General features: G+C 39.6%; 1 protein-coding gene across 5 annotated transcripts in view; it reads left to right on the top strand.

Moving 5' to 3' along the window:
- Positions 1 to 203: 203 nt before the first annotated feature.
- The window catches only part of astn1 (astrotactin 1), a 223503-nt gene continuing 195806 nt past the window's right edge, over positions 204 to 27900 (top strand). For 3 of the 5 annotated variants that reach the window (XM_027132844.2, XM_047818340.1, XM_047818320.1), the window contains exon 1: positions 204 to 926. In XM_027132844.2, coding sequence (XP_026988645.1) covers positions 644 to 926 — 283 coding nt within the window. In that variant the 5' untranslated portion in view covers positions 204 to 643. The remainder of the gene's footprint in view (positions 927 to 27900) is intronic. The other 2 variants (XM_047818332.1, XM_047818333.1) reach the window with 1 other exon arrangement.

Below are 27900 nucleotides of genomic sequence, written 5' to 3'. Positions count from 1 at the left end.
GGCAGAAAGGATATTGGCATGTGGCTAAATCCTGCACGTACAAGCTTACAATTTTTATATTCACATTCCTCCCGTTCATTCCCCACAAAGAGGGAATACACCGTCCATCATATCACAGGGCAAACCACACACACACACACACACACACACACACACACACACACACACACACACACACACACACACACACACACACACACACACACACACACAGGGGCGATTTCTAGACGACAATCCATTTACCTGTGTTTAAAAATGAATTTAAATAAATGCACTTTTTACAACAGTGCACGCTGTAATTAATGCATGATTGTTAAAGTGAAATATAGAACTGAAAGTCGCGCAGTCAGGCCTATTTTGGTCAGGCACATCCTCCGCGTCCTCACTGCATCGACAGAAGAGCGTTCAAATGGCTGCGCGTGGAGAGGCTGAGTAACCGAGTGTGATGCTGATGCTGCTCCGGTATATCACCGGATCTCTCCGAGCTTAATCTCCACCACGCCAGACACATTTATTAATCATTCAGAACCGTTCTGATCATTCAGTCGCCGTTTGGTTTCTTCTCGGAGCGTAAACCTGCGCATCTTCTCTGTCTCCGTCTCCGTCTCTGTCTCCTGCCTGTGGAAGCATCGCGCGCAGAAAAATGGCTCGGTGCTCGCGTCCTCTCGTCGCCATCCTCTTTCTCGTTTTCTTCTCGGCGTCTTGCGGTCTGAACAGCGACGACGATCCGTCTCAGGATGCCGAGTGCAAGACGAAAAGCGTAACCGTGTCGGCGCTGCCGTTTCTCCGGGAGAATGACCTGAGCATCATGCACAGCCCGTCGGCCTCCGAGCCCAAGCTGCTCTTCTCCGTGCGCAACGACTTCCCCGGCGACGTCGCGGTGGTGGACGACCTGGAAAACACCGAGCTGCCTTTCTTCGTGCTCGGTAACGTTTTTTTTACTGATACGTTTTTCCTTCTCGCTGTCTGACCCGAGAGTAAATAAACGTATTAAACACAGGCCTTTGTTTTGTAGTTAAATAACAGCAGCATCTTATCATCAGGCCTGGCTGATAAACACTCGGTATACTGTATGCTACTATTGACACTGCGTTTGTGTTAATATCCAAATCGTCTACATTTAATACACAGCTTTACGACTTGTGTTGTTTTTGCAGATGTTCTTTTCTTTGCACAAACAACAAACAAACAAACAAACAAACAAACGTTTGGTTAGCACGAGCTGCAGTGCTTGGGCTCATAAACAATTTTCTAAACAGTCCTTGTGGACAAAGGTGCTCTTATTTTAATTTTAAACATACTGCATGGTGTCCCATGGGTCTTACTAGGAGAAAAAGAAACAAACTAAAGCCTTATTGATTTGCAGATCGTGGTGTATCTAAACAAGGCTGTTACATTCCTCAATAATACCTAATATTAGCTGCATATACCTGTGGTTTCAAATCCGAAGCAAAATATGCCAGGGTTAGGGACAGCCTAGGTGTCATCATTCAGTTGTTTTTGTCCTGTTAATTTACATCAGACTACTAATTGTGTCTTATTGCTCAATAACAATAAGGGCAGCATGTGGATTGATGAGCCAGTTGGCCACTGTCCATGGTGCTGATATTTCATTTCTGATCTCTTCACAACTCCAGGGTTCTCTGTTTGATCTGCTATGAAATTAGGCTCTCAATGAATTTTCCTTAAATAGAATCCATTCCACAGAATCCAGTTGCTCATATAAAATATTTTTTATTAAGCGCATTATCATGGGCTCAGGAGACCACCCTTAGTTAGAACTTATTCCCCCTGAGTGTATCTCAACATGGCTCAGGTAACAAGAATATTTATAACACTAGACTTCCACCTACATTTCCATAATGAACAAAGAACTCAGCTTCACACTGGTATAAAAAATAAATAAATGAAAAGCTATATAATATATGATAATATATAATATATAAAAAGAAAAGCAAGAACTTTGACTTCAAAGACAAAAACAAGATCTGATTAGCACTTACAGCCTTGGATGTAACTCTCCATGGCACTGCATTGTCTTTGAGAACCTTTTATGCTTACTGTTTTATGCTTACATTCATCATGTCAAGTCAAACTTAGAAAAGCAAGTAAACCCCATGATCGCCAGTATGCTAATTACGTCATTGTTCATTAAATGTTTGCATGGATAAAAGCAAGACTAATTAAATCACTACAAATCCTGTGCAGATCTTGCATAAAGTTGCACTGGGACTTAGGAGAAGAAAAACAAAGTAAGTGTGCCTTTTCAAACCTGAGAGATTCAACAGACTTGAAAAACTGATGCCATGCTCACTTTACGTAAGTAACTGTTTGAGACATCTAGTTTCTGCCAAAATCTGTTTGTCCTTCCTAACCTTGTGTTCCCAGGATAGTCTCCGGGATACTGGTACAGGTTTCTGTTCAGGATAAAAAGGTTGCTGAAAGTGATTGAATGACTTTCTGCTCTGTTAGTCTTCATATCAGCATATGTTTATCAAGCAAATATTCTGAGTAATCCTGCTTGGCACTGAGATATGGACTCATGTGTGAATTATATGAAAGTGAAAGCAAAGAAATAGTGCAGGTATTATTATATAGTTATTATTATATAGTAAGAATATAGCAAATACATGATCAAGTTTCTCTTGTATTGTAGCAGAAGTATAAAGTCTCTATCTGGATATCGGAAAATCAATTTCTTAATCATTTTATCAGCTCTGCAGAACATCAGAAACATGGAGGTGACATGTGCTTAGAGAAGTTGTCGTATTCAACATCACAGATGTTAACAGCATAAAATATGCCAGGGTTAGTTTAGAAAATGTCACATCTGATCTGATTCTGTTCCAGTGTATCAGGACAGTGTCACTCCGGCAGAAGTACTCTGTATCAGACATTCATTCCTTTTAAACTATCTAGTACCTGACCCCATGTGTGTGTGTGTGTGTGTGTGTGTGTGTGTGTGTGTGTGTGAGAGAGAGAGAGAGAGAGAGAGAGAGAGAGAGAGAGAGAGAGAGAGAGAGAGAGAGAGAGAGAGAGAGAAGGCAAAAAATACACTCACAGAATGCGAGATCTCACTGAAAATGTGATGTGATGTGAATATGTGGGATTGTTAACTACACATGATACTGAGATTTTTCAGACAGTGCTGAAAAGAAGAATTATCTGTGGAGAATGTGCAGTGCTAGTATGCTGTTCGAGTAACTCAATGTTTGTAGAAGTTCGGATAGTGCTCAGTAGTGCTACTCTCTTCGTGAAAAAAAAAAAAGGTGGTGACAGATGTGTTGGGTCTGGCGCTCTTGCTTGGCAGTTCCACGGCTGTGACAAGGTTGTCATTTTGAATGGCGCCAGGTAGAGCAGTCTGAACAGGTCTGAAGCAGGAAATAATGACTGGTGGTAACTTCGACTTGCTCCTGTTAAAAAGGGGAGAAACAGACACATACACACAAGAGTCTTGGGACACTAATGTGTGTTTCTTATGTCATCGCTGCTGTGGGTGTTGTTGCAAGGTCGCTGTGGTGAGCTTGTCTTGAAGAAACTCTCTGGCAGTGTATTATGACTATATCCAGCATTGCTTTATTTGTATCTATTGTGCCTGGCATTGTGAATGCAATGGTGAATATTTAGCAAGATATTTTTTGTTCCACAACAAACACATTATATTTATTTATTATTAAATTAAGTATGCTAATTGATGTTAAAGGGTAACACCTGTGGTCATTAAAGTAGCCTAAGTATTATTATTTTTTTATTTAGTTAACATACAATAGTTGGAACATTGTTAAATAGATCCTTTAAACATTTATTGATTCACTTGTTCACACTAACTGCTTTATCTTGTTCAGGGTCATGTTGAGTCTGAACCCTGGATCTCTGAGAGTGAGGTGAAAGTCCATCCTGAATGAGACTCCGGTTTACTGCATGGCATGGTGCATACACATCCACACACAGTTAGTGCAGCCAATCCACCTACTGCCAGATCTATGGGAGGTAGCTGGAAACTGAAGAACCCAGAGGAACCCACTCATATGGCTGGAACATAGAATCTCCACACAGACCTGTTTCCTGAGCTCACGATTTAACTAGGGACCCTGGATAATGAGGTGGCTGAATATTTAAGCTGATCATATGAAAAACATATGAAGATCATATAATCAACAAAATACACTGAGCTGATGAAATCGGTCTGTTGTGAAAATTGAAACTGAGCCTGGCGTTGCGTATAATAAACATAAAATTTTCTTGAAATGAAAGACTCACTATTGCTCCAAACTTTTTAATGAAAAACTCCAAGAGGGACTTGTATGCAGTCTGACGCAGCATATCTCTCATATTGGAATGCATGAAGCTATGCATATTTATAAGTAGATACCAACATCTCAAAAGAAACATCAGCATGCATCTGCCACTGACAGGATGTGACTGCATTTTTTCATTTTCTACACTTCCGAGTGTGTAGCATTTAAATACTTCAGGTCCTGTTCCTAAAATAGGTCATTTACATGAGAGTGCCTTGGGTTGGAATTTCTTGGCTATGAGGTCATCATGTGCCTCTGTTTATATTTTTAATGTGTTAGTCTTACTATCACTTTTATAAGTGTTAATAGCATGCTGCAGTTATAACTGAAATAAACTACTGTAGAATATAGAGTTCCAGGAAAAAGATGCACCGAACAGCATGTGACTGGAGGTTTTGTTTTGTATTGATAAACAGTTCGCGTCCTTGTTGTTCTAATACAAGCTATATATGTCAGAGCAATATAAGGTTTCCCAGGTTTGGCTGAATTCTAAAAAATAAATATCAAAACTATGTTGCTGAAATAGCCAGTGGGTGCAGCAAGAGCACATAGGAGCAGTGTAAAGTCAGCACAATCCTCCAATCAGGCTGCAAGCTGAAGTTATCCTGTCTAACTAATGAAAGAACAAAGCTCCAGAAAGATGGCGAGTAGATGACAGAGAAAGACCAATGCCTTCAGGATTTCGAAAAGGATTTCGTGGAACTTTTATTTTTTTTGTTTTTGTTTTTGTTTTTTTTCTAAATTTGCAATGCAACTTTTGTCATTTTTTGTAAGAAACTATATTCTGTGATAGCTATACTCATGTTTGATGCATCTCACTGGACGAGGGCTTTGTCTGAATGAGTCTGATGATGATGATGCCACACAACATGTCTTGGGCCAAATCTGCAGAAAATCTGTGGTCATTTTGGAAATTTGCAAGCTCCTCAAAATATTGTTGAATTTGCATCAATTCCAGCCATTAAAAAATCACAGAATTCTGAAGGGACTGAAAGGCCATAGCAGATCAATGGTTAAGGTGTTGGACTACTGATCGGAAGCTCATGAGTTTGACTCCCAAGCTGTCATCTCTGTGCCCCTGTGCAAGGCCCTTAACCCTCGATTGCTCAAATGTATAAATTAGATACATTTAAGACGTTCTGGATAAGGGCATCTGCCAAACGTTGTCACTGTTCAGCACTTACAATGGTTAATAGTTAGCTAGACATAATGCAGCGGAGGGTTTCCAAAACCGGAGCAGATCGAGTTGATGTTAGTTGCTGTTATCCTGAGAAATGCATTGTTTCATACACAGGATACATCAAGTCCTCACAGTGTCGAGTTCTATACATAGGTATATAGGTTTTCTGAAAGAAGAGGCGGAGAAGCTAAAAACCAGTGTCTCACACAGTGACTGACAGATGCACATCAACATTGTTCATCTCCTTGGTTACAGACACTTAGTGAGTGCTTCTTTAGACAATGGTCGTCCATCAGAAGTTTGCCAGTGGAACACAAAACCCGTATAAAATCCTGAATATGAATATGATTTGTTACTCTGAGGCTAATTAAACTATCAAAGCTAGCTGTTAGCCTAAAGGTTATATTGTGTTAACAAGTTATTAAATTGCTTAGTTAAAAGACTTCAGGAAAAAGATATTTAATCAGCAGCAAATAGTTTTTGCCTTGATGTTCATGTTGAGTAAAGAGATGATGACGTGTTTAAATGTTAGGAGTGATTTTTATCTCGGCTGATCACATACACCGATGATGATGATGATGATGCTGATTAGTGTGAACTCACTTCCCATTGTAAACTTTTAATATTGTTGTACACTTCTGAGTACATGGTGACATAATGTAGAGATAGGTGGGACATATTTCAATGGAGTTTAGATGCAGGTTTCTTTGCTTTCTGCTTTTTAGGTTTAAAAGTCTAAATACTGAGGCAAGCTCATAGTTTTCAGATCTTCATGGAAAAGAGCCATGAGTGTTGAACTGCTGCTCATGCTGCATCGCAGGGCAGAATAACAGCCTCGGACCACTGCACTGTCTGCCCTTTTCTCCATGCTTTTTCTCACAGACGTCCACGATTGGCTCGCGTCGCCGTGACTGACAGGGTGGAGAAGGGATCCCTTCTGTGCTCGATTTGCTCCCAGCCACAAATGACTGTGGTTGTAAATGTGTGAAATTAATAATGTTCATTTTTGGATTGAGGTTAAAAGATGTTTTATGTAAAGCACCATCTATTATGCTTTGATTCGGAATCAAGCTCTCTCTCGCTCTATCCCTTTGCTGCAATTTAAAATGATTTTTTAATGGATCGGACAGATCGAATGGTAAATAATAGAGTAGTTTTAATATTGATTGTTGCCCCAGGTGTTTGTACCTTCTGTCCTGCCCTTGTTTTCCAATTATTAATGCAGTTTACAGAGCAGCCACAAGTATTTGAACAAGCTACTTTTAATTAGGTACATTAGCGTAATTGGTTCAGAAGTTGAGACACACACACACACACACACACACACACACACACACACACACACACACACACACACACACACACACACACACACACAGTAATCAAACATCAAACACACTCACACCCAGGTTAGAGACTCTATCATAGTTCATTACCTCATGCTTCATTATGGAAATTGTTTTTACACAACCAGCAGATTTTTAATCCACTTTACCAACATGAGCATTAATGAACAGCATGCGTGCTGAAACACAGCTTCTTGTGGCTGTCTGTTATTTGTACAGCTCTTTTATTTTATTCACAAAACAAGTGAGAAACCATGAGATTAATGAAGCGGATCCATCCTTCTCTTCAATTTCTGGCCATTCAGGCTCACTAGGGTAGTTTGTTGGGACTGCGGCGAGGAACAGAGAAAGCAAGCACAAAGAGAGGCTGTGTGTGGCAGTCAGTGGTTACCATAGCAACAGGAGCCGGCGCTCAGATGAGGCCTCGAAGAGGAATGACGTTATGCATTCTGCCTCAGGAGAAGTGCAAGGTGTGGGGGAAATCAGATGCATATGCAATGCTGGCTGCAGTGGTGGACTTCACCGCATCGGCGTGTCCCTGCTGACCTGCAGGTTTTACATATTCTTATTGCAGGTGCCTGAAACCCCACCCCTCTCTCCACAAGGACCATCAATTGCTAACAGATTGGATATATTATTTTTCTTGAAAACTCCAACTAAGCTAGTCAACAAATGTTTTGTGCCTTTTGCAAATTAAAAGTAATCGCATAAACTCCCCTGATGTGGAACAAGCTCAGGAAGGGACTGGAATTATGCCTACACATGCAGTTCATTGCATTTGCTCTGTCGACATGGTTTAGTGACGCTTGTACTGTAGCTCTTCTGCATGTGCTGTGCAACATAAACGCTCACTGAGGGAAATAGACCACTAAGATCAAAATTATTATTCCATAATGGTAGCAGCTTGATAACACAAGCTTAATAGTTTAATGAGGCCTGTTATGTTTAGCTTTAAGGCAACATTTATGCATAGGCGTCTGGTTTCGTACCAGTTTGTATTTGGGATTTTAATTGGCATAGACCTTTAAAAAATGTCTTGCCCCAGGTGACAACAAACTTTATAAAACTCAGAAGAAAAGTGCAACATCCTATATAAATAAATGTAATAAATATATATACATATATACATATAATGATGGATGTTCTGTCACTAGCATTACGCACCCACTCTATCAAATATTCACTCAGTGTTCTATATGCCAGGGAACAGCAGCTTTATCAACCCTCATCTCTATTACTGCACTATTTAAATATGATCAATATGTGAAAACTGATTGTAAAAATATTGGGCCTTTTTTATCAAGCTGGATATGAACAGTTCATCCGGAAATTGTCCGTATGAGAAAAACATTTGTATCCTACTAACGCAAACCTCCACTTGATCGACTTCAGATACTGCAATACTGTGGCTTTCTATATGGAATATACTGTCTGACAGTCCAGCAGCTTCGTACTTAACTGGTTTTACCTCAGTATCTCAGTGCTTATTGTTTAGCTATATGGCTAAACAGGCTAATGTTTTTTTTTTTTTTAACGTACTTATTAAATTTACATATATTACCTTTATTTTGTCACATACACATTACATCACAGTGTAATTCCTTCTTCGCTTTTCCCACCTTTGGGAGGTCGGGGTCCATCACCCGAGTAGAGATGAGATCTGGTTTTCTCCTCTGTTTTTTCTTTCACCTTTCTTTGAAAGTGAGCTACATATTTAGTCACAGCTTATTCATCTGTACTGTTATTTTCTTCTCTGTAGATTTGGACTTTTTCAGGTGGTTACACTGCTGTATATTTTACTTGTATAAAAGTGAGTCAAAATTAACTTCCACCTCCATTTAGTTTGTTCTTTTATTGTTTACCAGTCATTTTTTTTAAGCTCTAGTGGTCGTTTATTGAGTTTTCTGGCCATCACTAAATGCAGCTGAACTTAATCAGGAACGTGTTTGCACTTTTATTTTACGGTAGATCAGCTTTCGCGTTCTGTCTGGCTTTCACGCATAACTTTACCAAAAGACATTTAGGCCACATCAAAGGTTTGTTATGTTCATAGCATATTATTAGAATGATCAGGCTCATGAAATAATCCTGAACATAATCTTGTAAAGTCACACATTAATGTGGTACGGTAAAGGTCTGACGTGCCGTAATGCATTGTATGTGCCGTAATACATAATGTTAATATTCATCGTAATTAAAACACTGCAGATAAGTTGCAGGTGAAACTTTATTTCTTTGAGACTGGACTGAATTTATCTATGTTCAGGAGAAAATGCCAAAACTTGTCATCGTCCTTAAGAGTTCTCTAGAGGCAAGAGAGATGCTATTCTGGGGTTGATGAAAGGGTGATTGTGTGAGGATGCGAATGTTCACATCTGTATGCACATTCACGTGGCTCTGTCGAGGCTCTACACAGAAGAAGCAAACATAGTCTACTTGTGCAAATGCTCTGTGAAGACAGCTTGCTCTGCATTAAGAGCCGGTGGCAGTAATGTATGGCTCCCCATGAACCAATACCTGCCCAGAATTCCTCAGGCATAGAGAAGAAAACATTGAGATTGATTGCTGCTGTCACAATCAAGGGAAGAGAAACTGGCAAAATATAATGGAAGGCATTTAGCTCTTTTGTTGCATCGCACTTGTAAATTAGCTGATCGGATTGTGCTATTTTATACTATTGTTTACAAGAACGAGTCAAATTTCACATTATAAGTATAATCCAGTATAATGCCTTATATAATCGTATAAGTTTATAGAAACTGAAAGTATTTCAACCATCCATGGAATATTTTAGATATTTTACATAATTCCAATTCAGCGAGTGCCACATCTGTTATGATGTGGGTTTTTTTTGTTTTTTTAAACTGATCTTCATTTATTGGTTGAAGGAAACTGTTGCAGGTTGGAAAGGTTGTGCTGCATGGAAGTGCTTGCCTTATCTCAGAACCATAATAGACTGCAGATGACTGTTTACTGTGTGTCACACTAAAGGTCTCACCAAATCCAAGAGAAAAAGTGATGAATGTCATGGTCATCTGTTTCTCTTTTCGATTCGTTCCTGATTTAATCCATCTATTTAGCTTCTTTTGTGCCAAATTCTGACGCCTTGAAATAGTAGGCTTCATTTTTTAGACGGACAATTTCAAAAGTGAAAGACAGTCGAATAGACGGAGCCTGAGATGTATCAGTGGCTGAGTGGGAGACGTGTCTGAGTGATAAATTTTGAGTGCTATCCAGACTAGGCATGATAGGAGTGGTAGGATTTAATGGCACATCAGGAACATAGTGTCCTCTGTAGCAAAGTTTTTAAAGATCATCAGTCTCACCTGATATTCTATTATATTTATGACTTTCCCGCTCCTCCTGGGTGCTGCCTCTGTGGTCGCACAGAGAGAAGCTGATGTACCTTCCTGCACTCCTGCCTCTCTTTCCTACCTGTTTTCTATTCTAGCCACTTGAACAGAATTCATTTCTTTCCCTTCAGCGTGCAGAGCTTTTCCAGGAAGTCTGAGATAATGAGATGGTGTGGTACACTTTTGGCCCTGCTGGAAACTGAGATGGCTTCAGAGGGCTTAATGGAAACTTCTACAATGCCACTATTACTTTTGGGTCATTCACAGATAACGGGTTTCATGTCAGATTTCATGTTACTAATAGCACAGTATGTGGTATTTCCATCTTTTTGCTTTTGTACTAGTAAAAAAAAAAGTTTGCCTATCTCTGGATGAGCTCTAACTCCAACAATCATTTTATATTTAAATCATCATTTATTTCTTATTATCTCATAATCACATGAAAATTCCTCGTAATAATTCCTTTTATCTAATCTAATGATTATTCCTTGTTCTATTTACTGTAAATTATTTAAATGACTGAAAGCAAGTGTTAAATCTATCTATCTATCTATCTATCTATCTATCTATCTATCTATCTATCTATCTATCTATCTATCTATCTATCTATCTATCTATCTATCTATCTCTCTATCTATCTATCTATCTATCTATCTATCTATAGGTTTTTTGGTGACCTCAAAAAAAAAACATAGAACAAAAGGTTATTATAAATAATATAAAAAATACTAGAATACAAAAATATTAGATAGATTTACACAATGTGTATGTATTTATCCCCAATGAGCAAGTTGCAAGTCTGATGTAATAGAGCACAATATTATGGGATGTATTATGTGTACACCTGACTAAAGAGATGAGTATTTAATCTACATTTAAACTGGGAAAGTGTGTCTGAGCCCCGAACGCTATCAGGAAGACTATTCCAAAGTTTGGGAGCTAAATACGAAAACGCTCTACCACCTTTAGTAGACTTAGATATTCTGGGAACTACCAGAAGTCCTGAGTTTTGTGATCTCAGAGAGCATTAAACTATTGTAATGTGTTAGAAGACTAGCTAGATACATGGGAGCTAAACCATTAAGAGCCTTGTACGTAAGTAGCAGCAGTTTGTAATCGATTCTAAACTTAACAGGTAGCCAGTGTAGAGATGATAAAATTGGGGTTATATGGTCATGTTTCCTGTTAAGAACTCCGGCAGCTGCATTTTGAACTAACTGTAGCCTATTTATTAAAGATGCAGGACAACCACCTAGTAATGCATTACAATTGTCCAGTCTAGAGGTCATGAAGGCATGAACTAGCTTCTCAGCATCAGATACAGATAGGATTTACTCGACTTGGCAATATTTCTATCGGTTTCTTAATGAGTGGCCTAATAACTGCCAACTTGTAGGATTTAGTGACGTAACCTAAAGATAACGAGGAGTTAATAATGTTAAGAGTCTCACCAGCTTTATGTAACACTTCTTTCAGTAATTTAGCTGGAATGGGGTCTAGTGAACATGTTGTTGATTTAGCTGTAGTAATAAGTTTATCTAGCACTTCCTGTCCTGTACTTGTAAAGCACTGTAGTTGTGTGTCTAGAGCCTTAAGTGAGACAGGGTCACAAGTTGCTCTCATATGTTGAGCGTCACCTATTTTGTTCCTGATGCTTTCAATTTTATCAGTGAAGAATCTCATTAAGTCCTCACTACTGAACTGTGATGGAATAGTGTGTTTTCTGTTTTTGTTTGTTAAACTAGCCACTGTGCTAAATAAAAACCTGGGATTGTTCTGGTTATTATCTGAGTTTGCTCAGGTGCTCAGCCCTATACCGTGTTCTCTGAGTAACAGTAAGGAAATCACTAAAGATAGTGTTAACACCACCTCCACGACAAGTCTAATGAGGCTCATGCTTATAGAAATATCCTGACGGGGTAGACTCATTTAGACCGATGTAATCGTTTGGTTTAAGTTTCAGTAAGGCAGAGTGCAGTAAGGCTATTTTCTGACTTATTTATGACTTCATTTACAATAAGTGAGCTAATGTTCAGAAGCCCAAACTTTAGGAACTGTTTCTGTTTGTTTCTTTGGTGTTTTTCTGGTCTAATTACAGTAAGATTATTTAGAGAACTTCTCATGCATTTACTGTACATCATGCATCATGATCTCTCTACTCTGGGAACAGACACAGTTTCTATAGCTATGCTATCTAGAGCTATGTGTGCATTTGTATCAACGTGGTGATGAGGTGAAGGATGGCTATTGAAATTTAGATTTATATCGTAGTTTACCAGTCAGAAGGTGTGCAGTACCCTGGAGATGTGGTCCGAAAGGATCTCCGCTCCAACTCTGCTGGGGTGCAGACCAAACATTCCAGTTATTACTAGAAAGTAAATTCTGAGCCTGACACCATGACTGTAACAATTCATTTAAAGCTAAAAGTCTACTGAACCTTTTGATTCCGATGTGATTTCGCTGGTACGTGGGACATCAAGAACACGAGCACCAGATAAACAGTGAGTGCTAGCCTTACCTTTAGCCACAGTAGCACGTACATGGCGGACGATGGAGTCTCCGATGATCACAGCGTTGCGTTCGTCTCGCGAAGCGTGGGGATCTCGAAGACCTTGACCTGGGCCCGGCTCACGTTTTCCTCTGCTGCTGCACCCAGCAGGCCGCTTCCTGGGTGCGCTGGGCCTGGACAGAGAAACACGGAGTAGAGATGGAGGGAGTACTAATTTCACGCCAGGAATTTACCTGAGACAGGTGAGCGACCGACCGGGAAGCTTCCAGCGCGGCTTTCCGCTCACGCAGCTGGACCTGCTTCTCCACGGCCTCCAGCTCCAGTTCCACTGAGTGCAGCTTGAACGTGTCCTCACCTGCACTCAAAGGCAGACACACAAGCGACATGGTGTTATAGGGCAAATTCAACAGAGATAATTGGTGTGAGAAGGTGTACTAGCGGTAACCGGGCTAACAAGCTAGTGATGCTAATAATGCTAACCAGCTAGAAGCGGACAGTCAGGAAAAGCGATATCAAAAAGTATTTCAAATGATTATTTTACTCTTAAAATGCTATAGCCGGTGTGTTCAACCTGTGTAAACAGTAAGGGGTGAATTAAGACACTCGAAAACTCGCAGCAAACAATTCATTGTCAGTTAAAATCAGAGTTCATCATGCCAGGTTCTTGTATCGAGCTGGCGTTTCTTTTCCTGCTCTTTTTGTGTCTTTTGAACGGTAACTCACACACAAAACGCCTAACAGTTCACAAGTCAGGAAGTCAGTATAATCGAGTAAATGCCACTGGATATGGTGGAAGTGGAAGATTGCCTAGAGACCACTAAAAGAATAAAATCTCTTCGTTTGTTGGTGTACATTTAAAAATAATTTATAACCTTTCCAGGGTTTACTGAACCTATTTAACTATTTATTTGCTGAAAACATACACTGCACATGACACATGGTGAAAAGTGTGCACAGAAACAGCACCAGCTCCATCCACAGTGGCTTTAGTCACATATTACATTCTGCCCAGAAATACAGACTAACTGTATCTGCTTCTAGCTTGCAATTTCCTCTTGTTGACCTCTATAAATTTTCCTAATTGACTCGTGTGGACTGAATGGGCTGTGAGCACTTACGTTCTCTCTGCCTGGGCATAAGATGCATTCAAGCAGCACATTATACTGCTGGTGGTTGGAACACATGCGTGAGGAAGTTCTTTGGGACAGATATAACTGAAGACCTGTTTATTTTAAGGAACACATTTGTTTATATATTAAATGTGGGGTGTACGATGTTTGAAAGCCAATGTCGACATTTGAAATCACCAAAACAAACACACCCCTAACCCAAATGGGTCCCACCCCTGTATCAATAGCTCCGCCCACACATACATATGTAACCCAGGCAACTACTGGAAAGAAATGTGTCTTTATCATAGCTGAAGGGAAGAACAATACGATTGCAGATAAACAAACAAGCAAAAATGACACACAAGCATAATCATGTAAAGGACAAAGGCATATGTTAGTTCTGTGTAACAAAGCTTTAGTTTGTTGGCCCGACTCAGTTTTCTGAAGCATTTCTCAAACATCGTACACACCACCTTTAATATGACCGGGCAATGAAATGGTTTCCATGGTGGCACTTTAATATATTGGGATTTTAAAAAAAAATAAATACAATTTAGATGTTATGGAATATGAGCATTAGACTTGCCCTAGATTTTTGAAGCATGCAGTCAGTCATCCAGAAAAACGACGAGTCTGTGAGAGGAAACATGGCACATAAAGTGAAGGTCTGTCCTCAAGGTCAGGCTGAAGCAGAAGCTCTAAAACAGTTCTGTGAATCGTTACCTTCCTCCTGTTGCCATGCATTTAGGGACAGCCTTTTCAGGCAAACTTACTAGTCACACATTTACAAGCATTATTTGAATATAGTTTGAATATAGTTACTGAACTGTTTAAAGGCAAAAATTACATGGCAAAAAGCCCATTAATCCTTTATTGTGTACATGAAAAGTATGTTAGAATTTATAAAGTATTTCTGCTGCCAGATTGTGCCATCACATACTTACAATATTCTCATAAGGTGATGGTTATGGTTATCTGTCTTTGGCTGCAAACAGACTTTGGACTTCATTTATATCAATCTATCAGTAAAGTTGTAAGGAAATGTTTGTGTAATCCAAACTGAGCCAGATTTCCAAATGTTTTACAAAAGAATCAATGATCGTACTCGCATGTCATGTCGATAAAGTACATTCGCAGCACAGCTTTTTCGTATGTAGTATTTGATGCCCAAACAAAACAAAACAAAAAAATCTTAAAAGGTCAAGAGTACAGAAAACTGGAAACACAAAAAGATGACTAAACAGTGAAAGAAAAGGATATTTTCACTCATGTCTTGCTTGTAAATACTTAGCGGCCTTACCTGCTGAAAAGATTGAAATCTAAAGGCAAATGAAAGAAAAGCTGAATTAGACGTGAATCCTGATGTGATGAGAAAAAGGTACAGTATGACGTGACTACAGAGGAGAAAAAGCGATCCACGTTGTTTCTTGCTGATCATGAAACCGAGAATGTCAAACTGTAATTTTAAAATAGTTTTCTCTACCGATGTGCCGAACCTGAAGTGCTGTGCAGACTTATTAGAAGACGCCGTGGCAAAGGGAAGTGATTTATAAGCCAGCTTTCATCGTCTGAAATACTCACCCTGGTCTTTAAACTCCTTTAACATGACACGCACTAAATCTTCCATCAGCTGTGACATTTGTTTATGGCTTACCGCTGTGTGCTGACAGACGTGCCCGTCTTTTTTTAAATTTTTTTATAGGGTGCCATTTCTTTCGGGATAATTTAATGATTTGGTTTTGCTATGTCCAATATTCTACGCCAATAAAATAAAACAAGTGGTTTTCACAAAAAGGTGTTCTTACCTAGTGAACTACTGTAGCACGAGGAAATCTTATATGAGGGAATCCAATAAATGCCATACATGTAAATATATAAGCAATTTCATCTAGATTATTTTTTATTTAAAAACGCAGCACGGCGTGCAAATCGTTTGAGATGAAGTCGATCGGGTTGAGGTTCACATTAGTTAAATAGTCTTCTGTATAAACGTACCCACACCCAGGGGCGTGATGCCAAAGTTTTTCTGAAATGTCTTTGTACTGTACGAAATGTCTTGTGCAGCACTGTGATAAAAATAAAAACGCCACTGGTTTAGCAGCGAGTTTCCACAAAACTGCTGATTAACTTTCAGTCAGAGTGAGTGTGCTGTGTGTCTTGACGCAGAAACAAAGGGCAAAACAACTCCGAAATAGAAACGCCTAATTTATTGTTCAGCTTTTTTGCTCAGACTCAGTGAAGTGATCCCTGACTCCATGAGATTTTATTCAGCAGCAGTCGCTTTAGGAAAGTTCTTGTGTCTTCTCTCATGCTTCTGTGTTCCCATATAATCCATATGATATGCAGCACCTGTTAAGACTGGCACAGATCATTCACTGAAGTGACAAGGGCAGAGCAATGCTATGTGCAGCTTAGTTAGCAGTCTGCCTTCCATAATTACAGTCCATCTGTCTGGATTCTCGAGTTCAGTGGCTTGTCTATGCTTCGAGTTTATTTGTAACAGATGGGTCGGTGTTCAAAGCTGTCAGTAAAATAAATGTAAAGAACGATTCTTCTGTATGCTTTGTACTGTATGCACACAGGTCTGCAAGAGATCTGCTGTAAGTAAACTAGAAGACATGCTAGATCTTCGTATGGCTGATTAACCTGTAAGTAACCTTTCCTTGAGAGGAGGTTAAATGAGTGGATTCAGCATCGAAGCTGCCATTGGTTGGCCCTGTGGGACTGTCTGCCATTAACAGGGATGAGAAGCCTGGCAATTTAAACAGCTCAGGAAAACAAGGGAGGTGAAGCATGTGAGGTGCAGAGCTAATTGCTAGCGGAAGGCTATGGCATAAATTGATTCTGGCCTTGCACATGGTCATGTGTGTGTTTTCATGCGTTAAATAAAGGGTTCGACTACTCAGATTTAATAGCGTTAGTAGGCATGAGACAATACAATGAAGCCATGATACAAGATGTATCCCAAAACAGGCTTAGTGAGATAATATTTAGATGAGACTATACTTATGCAAATAAAATATTTTATTTAGCGTGATTCCCGTCGACACGCAGCCGTCAAGCTCGTTGCTATAGAGACCTGATGTTTATACAGTTTATTGTAACCTCCATTGTGCTATGGATCTGCTGTGACAAAATGAAATGAGGCTTCTGGCCTTGTCTGACACACTTAAAGCTTCCTCCTGATTAGATTATGAGTTTTCAGACTGTAAGTAAGCCAGCTTCAAGGTTCTTGCTTGCAAGCTTATATTTACAGCATTTGGCAGACACCTTTATTCAGACTGTATTACATTTTACCTCATTCTATACAAGTGAGGGTCAAGGGCCTTTCTCAGGGGCCCGGCGGTGGCAGCTTGGTGGAGATGGGATTGGAGCTCGCAACCTTCCGTTTCATAATTCGACACCTTAAACTTGTTCCTTTTAAATGAACACTAAAAGAAAATATCACAAGACACCTCAAAGAATCCAAAATTCATCTTGCCAGTATTTTGTATCTGATTTCTGTCTCGTTCCTACAGTAATCATTAGACTGAACAGTTTTTTTTTATACACCCTCACTGGAGATACATTCGAAGTGGGAATGATTGTAGAATCTAAACTTCCCCTTCTGACATATGCTTCCATTTTCCTGACGCCTACGCTAGCGCCGTGCGCAGTGATATTATAGAATTGCAAAGAGCCAGGCCTGTATATCATGTGTCTTTCATCTGCCTGTCTTACAGCCTGCAGCTAACCAAGACATATTCCTAGAACTTTAGAAAATTCGGAAAGACTTAAGAATTTCTTTGGCATTCTCCTGTTATACATATTTAACACGTGCCATCACTCTCCAGGCAGCCGCAGGTGACCTTGCATTTATGTCCTGACTCTATGAACCTTTTTTAAGCAGCATTTATCTTCTCCTTTGTCATACGAGGAAAAGGTCTGGCTTTCTGCTCTTTAGTTTGCACGGTTTTAAGAGAGCATGTCTTTAATTGACAGTAACACTTATTTATAAAGGAGATTGCCCTTTCTCTTGAGTACTCTGAAGGTGTTTATTATTTCACCTGGTGCTGGGTTTGCTCCATCACCAAATCCTGCCTGTAGTTTCTAACAGTGTTGCGGGTTTACTCGGAGGGAGACGTGTTCAATTATGCTGCATCACAAGAGGTCATGTCCTGTCGCTAATAGCAGTAGTGAATGTAGGGCACAGTGGGGAATTCTGGCTAATGTCCTGCTCGAGCGCTTTTCATGCACTGAGGGATAATAATCAATGGACTACTGGCACTAAAATGATAAGGTGGACGCTATAGTCAATGAACCTAGACTGTACTTGTCTATTCGTTTTGGCAGCGGACTTCACACTGTGTTTGCAGTTTGGATCATCCTACAAAATATGTACTGTAGTTCTTAATATCGCCTTAGTGTATTTTCATCGCATTAAAAAACATAATTTTTTTGGTTCATTCTGGAAAAGAAAAACACATTTTTGCTGTTTGGTGGTGAAGGACCGAAGCTCAGGGTCAGAACGAGGGGGTGAGGATGATGCTGCCACTTAAGTGCGAAGCACATTAACAGGGAAAATCAAATGCAGCAATTTTGGTCCTACAAATGTGGCGTGTTTATTTTTGTATAGCTGTCATGTTTTTTATTTTTGCTGCGAATTTCTTCATTTTGCTGCTTTTGTGTTTCTGGTTTGTGAATGCCTTTTGCACTTAAGGGTAGAGGGGGTGAGATGTTGTACAAGTGGACATTGTTCCTTATTAACATAAAAAATACTTTGAAGGATCGAATGTTCATATTTATGCCCATAGAAGTCCATGGATTGTTTGGATGTCTGTAGGTTTGATGAAAGTTAATGTCGGTATATGATTGGAGAGTTTATTAGAACTTATGAGGACCACAGCTAAACAAATGTCTTAAAACAAACAATGCAGGTAAACCTTTGTATGTTCAGCTCTGGGAGTCAGATGACTAATATGGAAGAGAACTGAAAGTTTCAGGTTGAAGTAACAAGCCTCCGCATATTCACAATATCTGTAAAAAAAAAAGTGCATAAAACAAAGCACCCAGTCCTTTAATAACTGTCAATCAACCAACATGGTAAAGCATTAGTAGGAAGTATTTGAACTTTTCATGGGAACAGCTTCACACGTTATTTTAACAGCACTCTTTTGTGTGAAAAAATCTCTATATCTTTATCTTGATTTTTTACAAATAGATAAGACCAGTTATTTTAGGGAAACAGTAGCAGTAAATCACTGCAGTATAATATTTTGCATTGATTTGTCTTCACAGGACTTCACATTTCTACACAACAAAAATTGACAAGTATGCTGAGAGGCTCCTACTAGCAATTAGGAAATTATTAAATTGTGGAAATACTGTACGTTGACTAGTGTACTTCTTGACTTCTACTCCTTCTACGGCTCCTGCTTATAGCCTTCCTCTAGATCTCTGCAGCGCAGGCTGTAACTACCCTTCATTTGCACATGTTTATGAGCCACGGCAGCAGCAGTAGCCTATAAAGCCTGAGCCTCTGGCCCTCATTGTAACATTCCTCATATAGGCACATACCCCGGAGCATGGGTGAAACACTGATGCTGTTATTATGGAGTGAGAGGTGAGAAATAACCGCAGGCTGTAATGATGGGTTAATATTAACGCACTCGATCTACCTCCACAGGACTTTGCATGTGCATGTCTTCATGTTACATCACACCGTACATCTCACTGCTGTATGGATCAGATTCAAAACATTGTTTGCCTACACAGCCAAAAATGGACCAGCACCTTCTCACCCCAAAGCTCTTATCACTCATCACACTGCATCTCGCACCATCAGATCTACCAGCACTGCTTGACTAGTCCCCCTGTCTCTCAGGGTAAGAGGTAGGTATACAGCAAGACTTGAGTCACCTCATCCTGGAACACTTAAACTAGTGCTTCTTTTCCTTGTTTGTTTTATGTGTATATTTAAAAAAAACCAACAGAGCTGTAGATTGATCGTATTCTAAATCGGCGACCTAATGAACCACTGTTACTGCAGTCATTGTTAGAGACTTAAAAGCATTTCTGTAGGTTGCACTGTTTAAGGGTGTCTGCTAAATGTAATTATATGTAAATGTAATTATACACTTTATACTTTTTAGTCTCTTGCATTTTGCACTAACAGTACAATTTTGTAATTGTAAATTTGTCATTTACGTCTTACGTATTCTAATTTTTTTTTCTATTTTATGTCCTTAACTTATGTCTTGCGTGTTGTTCGCGTACGTTCACGTTTTGTATTAAAGCACCTCTGCCCATGCATCCGTCATCCGTTCCAATCGCCGATGTTTGTTTAACATTTCCTTAAAATACTTCACACGTAATTAACATTCCATAAAAGGAATTTTGGTTGGTAGTGCTTTGTAACCGCCATGTTTTTTTAACTGAGCTAATAACAAAGGTTTATTGATTCAATTAGTGGAACATTTGCTGTACACGTTGTTGTGAAGGAGTTGTTTACCATGGAAGCTATAATGTATTAGAACATGTTCATGTTAACCTATTGTTCACGTTACAGCCAGAACGTTTTACAGTTCTGTGACAGCATGCTATGAAGTATTTTACTTTATGTTCTACCTCAGTGATTTGCTACTTCAAAAATGACACACGATACGTTTTTTAGTTTATTGTTGCATCTAATGTTGTGGAGAATCTGCAGATTTCCTGCTTTAACAGCTATAAACAGTTGTCCTTTTTACCAGCCTCTTTTTTTTCTCTCTTGAAGTCTCTGACATTCTAGTTACATCTTTACCACTGTAGTGTTGACACTGGAGACTCCTTCCAGAACTGACAAATAAAAATTTTTGTAAAGAGTCAGAGCTTATGTAGGTTTCACAAGAAACTATGATGTTATACTGTAGCACATATGGATATAAAGCTATGATCTGAATTATAGGCAGAGATAAAAACCATGCTTTCTGCCAGGTTGCTGTCATAATCAATGTTAAAGAGCATTACAATTTCATTTGAGGTCTTTTTTCCGAGCTCAAATTATTTCAAAATCTTACAGCCAATAGCAATTTAGTTATGTTTTTTTAAATAAATAAATAAATAAATAAATAAATAAATAAATATGTTATAAAAACAGGGGGCACGGTGGCTTAGTGGTTAGCACGTTTGCCTCACACCTCCAGGGTTGGGGGTTCGATTCCCACCTCCGCCTTGTGTGTGTGGAGTTTGCATGTTCTCGCCGTGCCTCAGGGGTTTCCTCCGGATACCCCGGTTTCCTCCCTCGGTCCAAAGACATGTATGGTAGGTTGATTGGCATCTCTGGAAAATTGTCCGTAGTGTGTGAGTGAATGAGAGTGTGTGTGTGTGCCCTGCGATGGGTTGGCACTCTGTCCAAGGTGTATCCTGCCTTGATGCCCGATGACGCCTGAGATAGGCACAGGCTCCCCGTGACCCGAGAAGTTCGGATAAGCGGTAGAAAATGAATGAATGAATGAATGAATGTTATAAAAATTTAAAAAGTTTCAGTTGAAGCACTAATATTTTAAACCAGCCTAAAAAATTGCCACTGCAGCAGCGTTCATTTCTTTTTTCTTCATTTATTTACACCTACATTTTTTGCCTTGACTTGTGTAGAGCAGTGGGACGTGATCATGCTGAAACAGATTAAAACCACTGGCAGCACCATTTTTCTGATTTTCAGGTTTTTGTTTTTGTTTGTTTTTGTGTTTTTGAGGTTTTACACCAACTCTTTCTCAGAGGAGTCGAGCTGTAGACCTCACATGCATCCAGATCTCTTGTGGGAGGACTTTTTTTGGACAAGCAGCGAGGCTCCTGAAATAATTCGACCACAAATTAAAAAAAAGTTTCTGCACATTGTGAACTGTCATGATTTGCTCGTCGTTAATAATGAACCTGTTCACCTCGACATTTCCACTCTCTTTTCACTAAACCGAGTGTAATGGGATGAAAACTTTTCTGAAACAGCAACTCAGCAGCATCATTATCACATTGTCATTCCACTCCATAATGGATGCCTATGCCATGCTGGTCATTAGATTTAACAACAAACACTATTTCTGGCCACCATATTGGTTGACAGATGTCATTGTGCAGCCCCTGAGGCGAAGACAGATGACCTGTCAACATAACTGAAGCTGAAAAATTGCTGTTTGGAGAAAAATAAGCTTCCCTCCTATCCTACATCGCAGACCCACCGGTTTCTTCTGAAAAGGCCGAGATTCCTGAAACGTAAGATCGTGCTCCAAAGATGCAAAATGTACTCTGATCTGCACTCTGGCTTCTCACCACTGACTGTTAATTGTTTCTTTCTTTGTGTTGTACTGTACTTTCTAGTCTGTTAAAAAAATTAGATAAATGAAGACAGCAGGAAAATTTGTATTTTAAAATGTTTCCTAAACATTAGACTTCACTTAAATGAGATATAAAAAGTCATTAATCTTTAACGTTAAAGCTTAATGTTTATTCTTAGTTCTAAAAAAAAAAAAAAAAAAAAATCTATTAAATTCTTTTATGATGTATAGTAAAGTCCAGAATTATTGGCACTTTTGGCAAAACTGAGAGAAAAAAATGAAAAAAGAAAAAAAGAACAGTTTTTGCAGCTTAAATTTAAATACGATGTGTCTAACATGTACTTGTTGTTGTCCTTCAGCCGTTTCCTGCTCAGGATGGATCATCCAATCCACATATTTGATTTAGCACAGGTTTTACACTGGATGCCCTGTCTGACGCAACCCTCCCATTTTATCCAGGCTTGGGACCGGCACTGAGATTTAACCCCACAGTGGCTGGGTGGTTTCCCTGCCCACGAATCAAACTCAGTCCATGGCAGTGAGAGCACAGGACCTCATTGAGTCATTTTATGAGATTATTTATTTATTTGTTCGATTGAAAGGATTTCCCCATTTATAGCTACCAGCTGGGCATAGTAGTAGTAGGCATCCATGTAGGCATCTAAATCTCCAGTTGTGAGCCAGCCAATCACATCGTTTTGAACTGCTGCTCATGTCGCTCTCACCCCACAACCACCAACACCACCGCTACAGGACGCTACAGTATAGTGATGGGAGAGCATGGTCAGTTTTGCTCTCTTTACTCTCTCGGGCTTTGGGATTGCCTCCAGATGATGATAGAGTGATAGATTGATCGGGTGAGAGAGTTTGACAGGCAGTGGATGTGCCTGTGTGCTATATGGATGATGTACATTTTATGAGCTTAAATGAATTACAGTATAAAGGTCAGCTCTCAAGACAACTCTGACAGCTCTGATACACGCTTTTCAAACTCGTCAGTTTGTCAGTGTTTTAAAATAGCATGCTTAATAACTCATTAAAGTAGAAATTATTTGTCAGGCCTGAAACACTGGGTTTGAAAAGAGAAATAAAATATTCACAAAGTCTTGGAAACTGAATTACAATTGCTGAGAGGCGATGCATGCACTTATCTCCTCTGCTGTATCTGCAGATGCATTGCTTAAAAGCTGCCTGAGAATTAAATTTGCTTTATGAGCTGAAGATCTGTCACCAGGTGGTTTAGCTTAAAAGCACCTTTTATATAACGCTCTACATTGACGTCTGCATGGAGTCGCTCGAGTTTATTCGGCAGGCTTCATGCTGCCACTCGTGTAACAAGAAGCTGGAAATCAAGTGTTTCTTATAGAGTACCATTCCTCACTCTTTTAATGGATGAAATTACAAAGCAGCTGAGCACAAAAGAGGCCTGCCTAGCCATTAGTTGCCTTTCCCATGGATGTTCATTAAACCTACTTATCGAAACAGCTTGATGTGCAGCCTGAAACGACAACAGAAGCCAGATCTCAGATGTTCTTCAGTGGGGGTCAGGAGACAGCAGATTCCTGGGTCTTGAACATATTAAGAACTCTTTTGGTTACTGTTTTACCAGCAACCTTACTTCATTGCAGGTAGCTGTCCTCTTTGCTGGTGATGGCTGGATATTATGTGCTTCACTAATTGTGTGCTTAATATAACTAACCCCTTTAACAGGCAGTACCTGCACCATTAATTGACACATTACTAATTTGGCCGAACATTACTGGCTGGAGTTAATAGCTTTGTCCAGCTCTTAAATAGAATTAAAAGAGAAATAACATGGCATGCCACATGTTTGCAGCAGACACAGGCATCTTAACTTGATAAACACCTATGGGTACATCCTACAGCCTGCACTGCCCCCAGACATCGCACACAAGTAGACAAAAGAGATGAATATTTAAAAAAAAAAAAAAAATTAATTAATTCACAAGAATTATAATGCATGTAATTGGGAATTCTCCATTTTTGGCACATTTGACAGAGGAAGTGGAAAATATGGACTCCGATATGTTTGTCTTCAGTTGCCAACAAGTTATTAGGCAGCTAATTCTGATAAGTGATGCACATTTTCTCCTAAATGGCCATGTGTGTAGTTAAGGTTTTAGATTTAGCAAGTAAATATTGCTGTATGTTGGGGATATGGTGGCTTAGAGGGTAGTATGTTTACCTCACATCTCTGGGGTTAGGGGTTCAGTTTCTGCCTTAGCCCTGTGTGTACAGAATTCGGATGTTCTCCTTGTGCTTTGGGGGTTTCCACTGGGCACTCTGCACCCTATGTGCAGAGACTTAAACCTGTTGTCTAATTAGCAGCGTAGCGTGGCGCTGACACCTCATCCAGGGTTCTCCAGACTAGACTCCAGGTTCCCTTTTACAATGTATGATAATCACCACAGAAAATGAATCAATGTGTCTGTATGTTGATTGATCTAAAGCAAACACTTGTGACTAGTGCTAATGCTGTGAGCAGCCATGTTAATTTGGCATCCCCCCGTAAACAGAGAAGGGACTCCGAGTTTCAAGGCGAGGGGATGTTTTCTTCCGCTTTTACTGGATGGAAGTCGGGAATCCAGTGTCACCTTTGTTGTAAAGGATTCATCTCTTTTCAATATGAGAACATACACAAGATATTATCACTGTCTATAGATTTTTTCAGGTTAAAAATAGAGGAACTAGAGCATAGATTGCACCCCAGGCGTCCTCGCCCAACATCAGTTCCTGACCTCACTTAATGCTCTTGTAGCTGAATGAGCATGAATCTAAACAGCCTCACTCCAAAATCTAGAGGAACGCCTTTCCAGAAGAGTGGAGCATCTGGAAATGCGATGTGTAGATAGATCGCATGTTGGATGCGCAGTGGTCACATACAGTACTTTTCACTATATAGTGGATGTAGATATTGTCAAGTATTTTGCTAGTCCAGGTTAAAGAGATGATACTTTTTGCAGTCATGATTGTTTGATCGCTGCTAACTTGACAGCAGTGATATAATGTCACGTGCACGTCCATTAGGATTATGGTCATTTTGGATATTGGTGGTAACAGTAGACTAGTTTCAGCCTTGCACAGGGTACCAGGTAATTGGTCATGGCCAGTGGGCATGCTGTTTTCTTTAAGCGTACAAATTAAAGAACCAAAGAAGTATTTGATTTCTGGCTGGCGTTTTCCGTGTCACACTTGAGGTCCTTTCCCCTTATGTAAAATCAGCCACGTCGAACTGGGTACATTTTCAATTTGCTTAATATTAAGGTGTTACAGTTCGACAAATTTAATCTAAATTTAATCTGAATTCTCATTTGCAACTTTTTCATTCCATTAATCTATAGTATATGGAGCAATATGGAACAATTTCAGGATTTCCACTATTTTTACAACATAATGGAAGCCGTAAGAGTAAGAACTGCTGACCTTTGATGATTTACGAGTTGTCCTTGCTTGGCTGCTCAGCGTAGCTCTCGCTCTGCCTCGCAAGCAGCGTGTTCACCTTTTTAGCAACATCTCAGTGTATTAAAAAGCTTTGCACTTTCATACCGAATCCAAAAAGGCATGCTGACACATTTAACAACACTTTTTTCCTCTGTCATTTCCTGCTTTACATAATCCTCAACAAATGGCTCACACCAGTGTCTACAGTGAGAACAATATTATCTTCAATATTTTGATCATGCTTGCTCTTTTTATTCCTGTTTAATCTTTTAGTGGTTCTGTGGGTAAAAATAGTGAAGTCTGACACACATTTATTTCTCCCCAGCTGAGGTGTAATGTAATAAATTTGCACTCATTAAATTAAGGGTAAAGTATAATTATATACGCTCATCGTGGACTGAACACCTCTCACTTATGCAGTTATCCGTTAACCAATCATGTGGCTGCAGGACAATGCATTCCGTCATGCAGATACAGTACAGGTCAGTTACAAATGTTTGCACCCAATCTGTCTGAACTCTGGAGACTCTTGTGTGTGAAAATCCCAGAAGATCAGCAGTTTCTGAAATCCTCGAACCAACATTAACTGAAGCTCTTGACCTGTACCTGCATTGGCTAATTGTATAACTGCATGAATGAGCAGGTGTAAAGCTGTCCCTAATAAAGTGCACACTCAGCATAGTATCATTCTCTTTGTGTCTCTTGACATCACATCTAATAACACGGTCTTTTAAATTATTTCCATGAGAAGGGCAGAGCTGTGAGTACATGACACCCTGTGCGCATGATGCCGGCTGCATAGACTGTAATTTTATCAGCCTGAGATGAATATAGTGCGGTTAGATGAAGACGAGAGATAGCAAAATCTTAGGTTAATTGAGCCCATTTTACTTGCACTTACATCCGAGTGCTGCGTTTTTGCCCCTTTAGCATGCATTAGGAGGTTATTTCAAGACAGGAATATTTTGCAGGGTGGTGGTAAAGATAGGTTAGGGCAATAAACTGCTGAACACACACCTTGTTATATGGAATAAGAATTTAAAATTGCTTTTAAGTTAGGTGTGTGTGTGTGTGTGTGTGTGTGTGTGTGTGTGTGTGTGTGTGTGTGTGTGTGTGTGTGTGTGTGTGTGAGTGTGTGTGTGTGTGTGTGTGTGTATACACTGCCATTATAAGAGATTCTGATGTTGTGGGACATTTTCCCTTGTAGCAAAATATTGAATTGTCATGGGTGAAAGGTGAAAAAGGACCATTACAGTACATACAAGCTTTAACGGTGACAGTGAGGGAGAGCTTTTTATTCTAACTTAAGGTTTCTTTGTGTTGTCACCGCTGCAGCTGATGTGTACGTTGAGGAACAGAATCTTTATTCAGTCTGTAAATCCGTTCTGTGCTATTGTTATGAGTGCTTTAATATCTGTATAAACTGAGAATGATATTTAGTTTTAATAATACAGTAATGCAGAACCATTGTAAAGAACTTGTACAGTGCTTGAGAAGTGTTCAGAAAGGATGGCGAGTGTTCTGAGACTCATGAAATGGCATTTAAATCTGTCTCAATCTGAATCACATCTTTTGATTTTGTTTCACCACTCAGATTTCTAGCTACGTTCTGCACAAGTCTTGGCTTTGGCAATATATTTTACTCTTTCCTGCCAAAACATGCTAGATCCTTGTGCACATCCTGCTTTCAGTTCACCCTACAGATTTTTAGCTGGATTCAGGTCTGGTCTCTGGCTAGATCGTTCCTTTGTTGATTTGGATGTACACTTTGGGTCTTTGTCATGCCGAAAGGTGAAATTCCTTTCTTCAATTTGCTGAAGTGAGTGAGTGAGAGAGTGAGTTTACTAACAGATTTAAACCTAAAGCTTTAGCACTAAATTGATTTGTATTTGTAGCCATTCAGGATAAACTTGACAAAAGCCTCAGATCTGGCTGAAGAAAAGCAGCTTTAAGGTGTGATGCTACCACCACCATGCTGCACTGGGAATATGGTCTTTCTTTCTCTCCCCACCCCATAGCCCAGACATGAGATGTGTGAATATGAGAGATTGTTGGAACATGCAGAGTAATCAGTACATTTCCTTTACAGCTCCTTTTAATGCTGCTGGAAGTATCTTGGCAGTTTCCATGGTAGGATTTTGTTTTGACTTTTTATAAATTTTGGAGGGACGTCCTGTTCTTGGTGCTGTCACTGTGGTGCTCCGTGTGATGATGGTCTTTATTGTTCCATGATACATTTGAAGGTTTGCAAATTCTTTTATACTTTGTAAGCTCTTTATGTTGCTTATTATTAAGTAGTATAAAAAATTGCCAGTTCCTCTACTAGCACGTGGAAGGGTTTTTTTGTGA

The sequence above is a fragment of the Tachysurus fulvidraco genome, chromosome 1 (assembly GCF_022655615.1).
Source record: "Tachysurus fulvidraco isolate hzauxx_2018 chromosome 1, HZAU_PFXX_2.0, whole genome shotgun sequence".
Classification (NCBI taxonomy): domain Eukaryota; kingdom Metazoa; phylum Chordata; class Actinopteri; order Siluriformes; family Bagridae; genus Tachysurus; species Tachysurus fulvidraco.
Note: the sequence above shows the minus strand (reverse complement) of the source record. Positions and strands in the feature narration are given on the sequence as shown.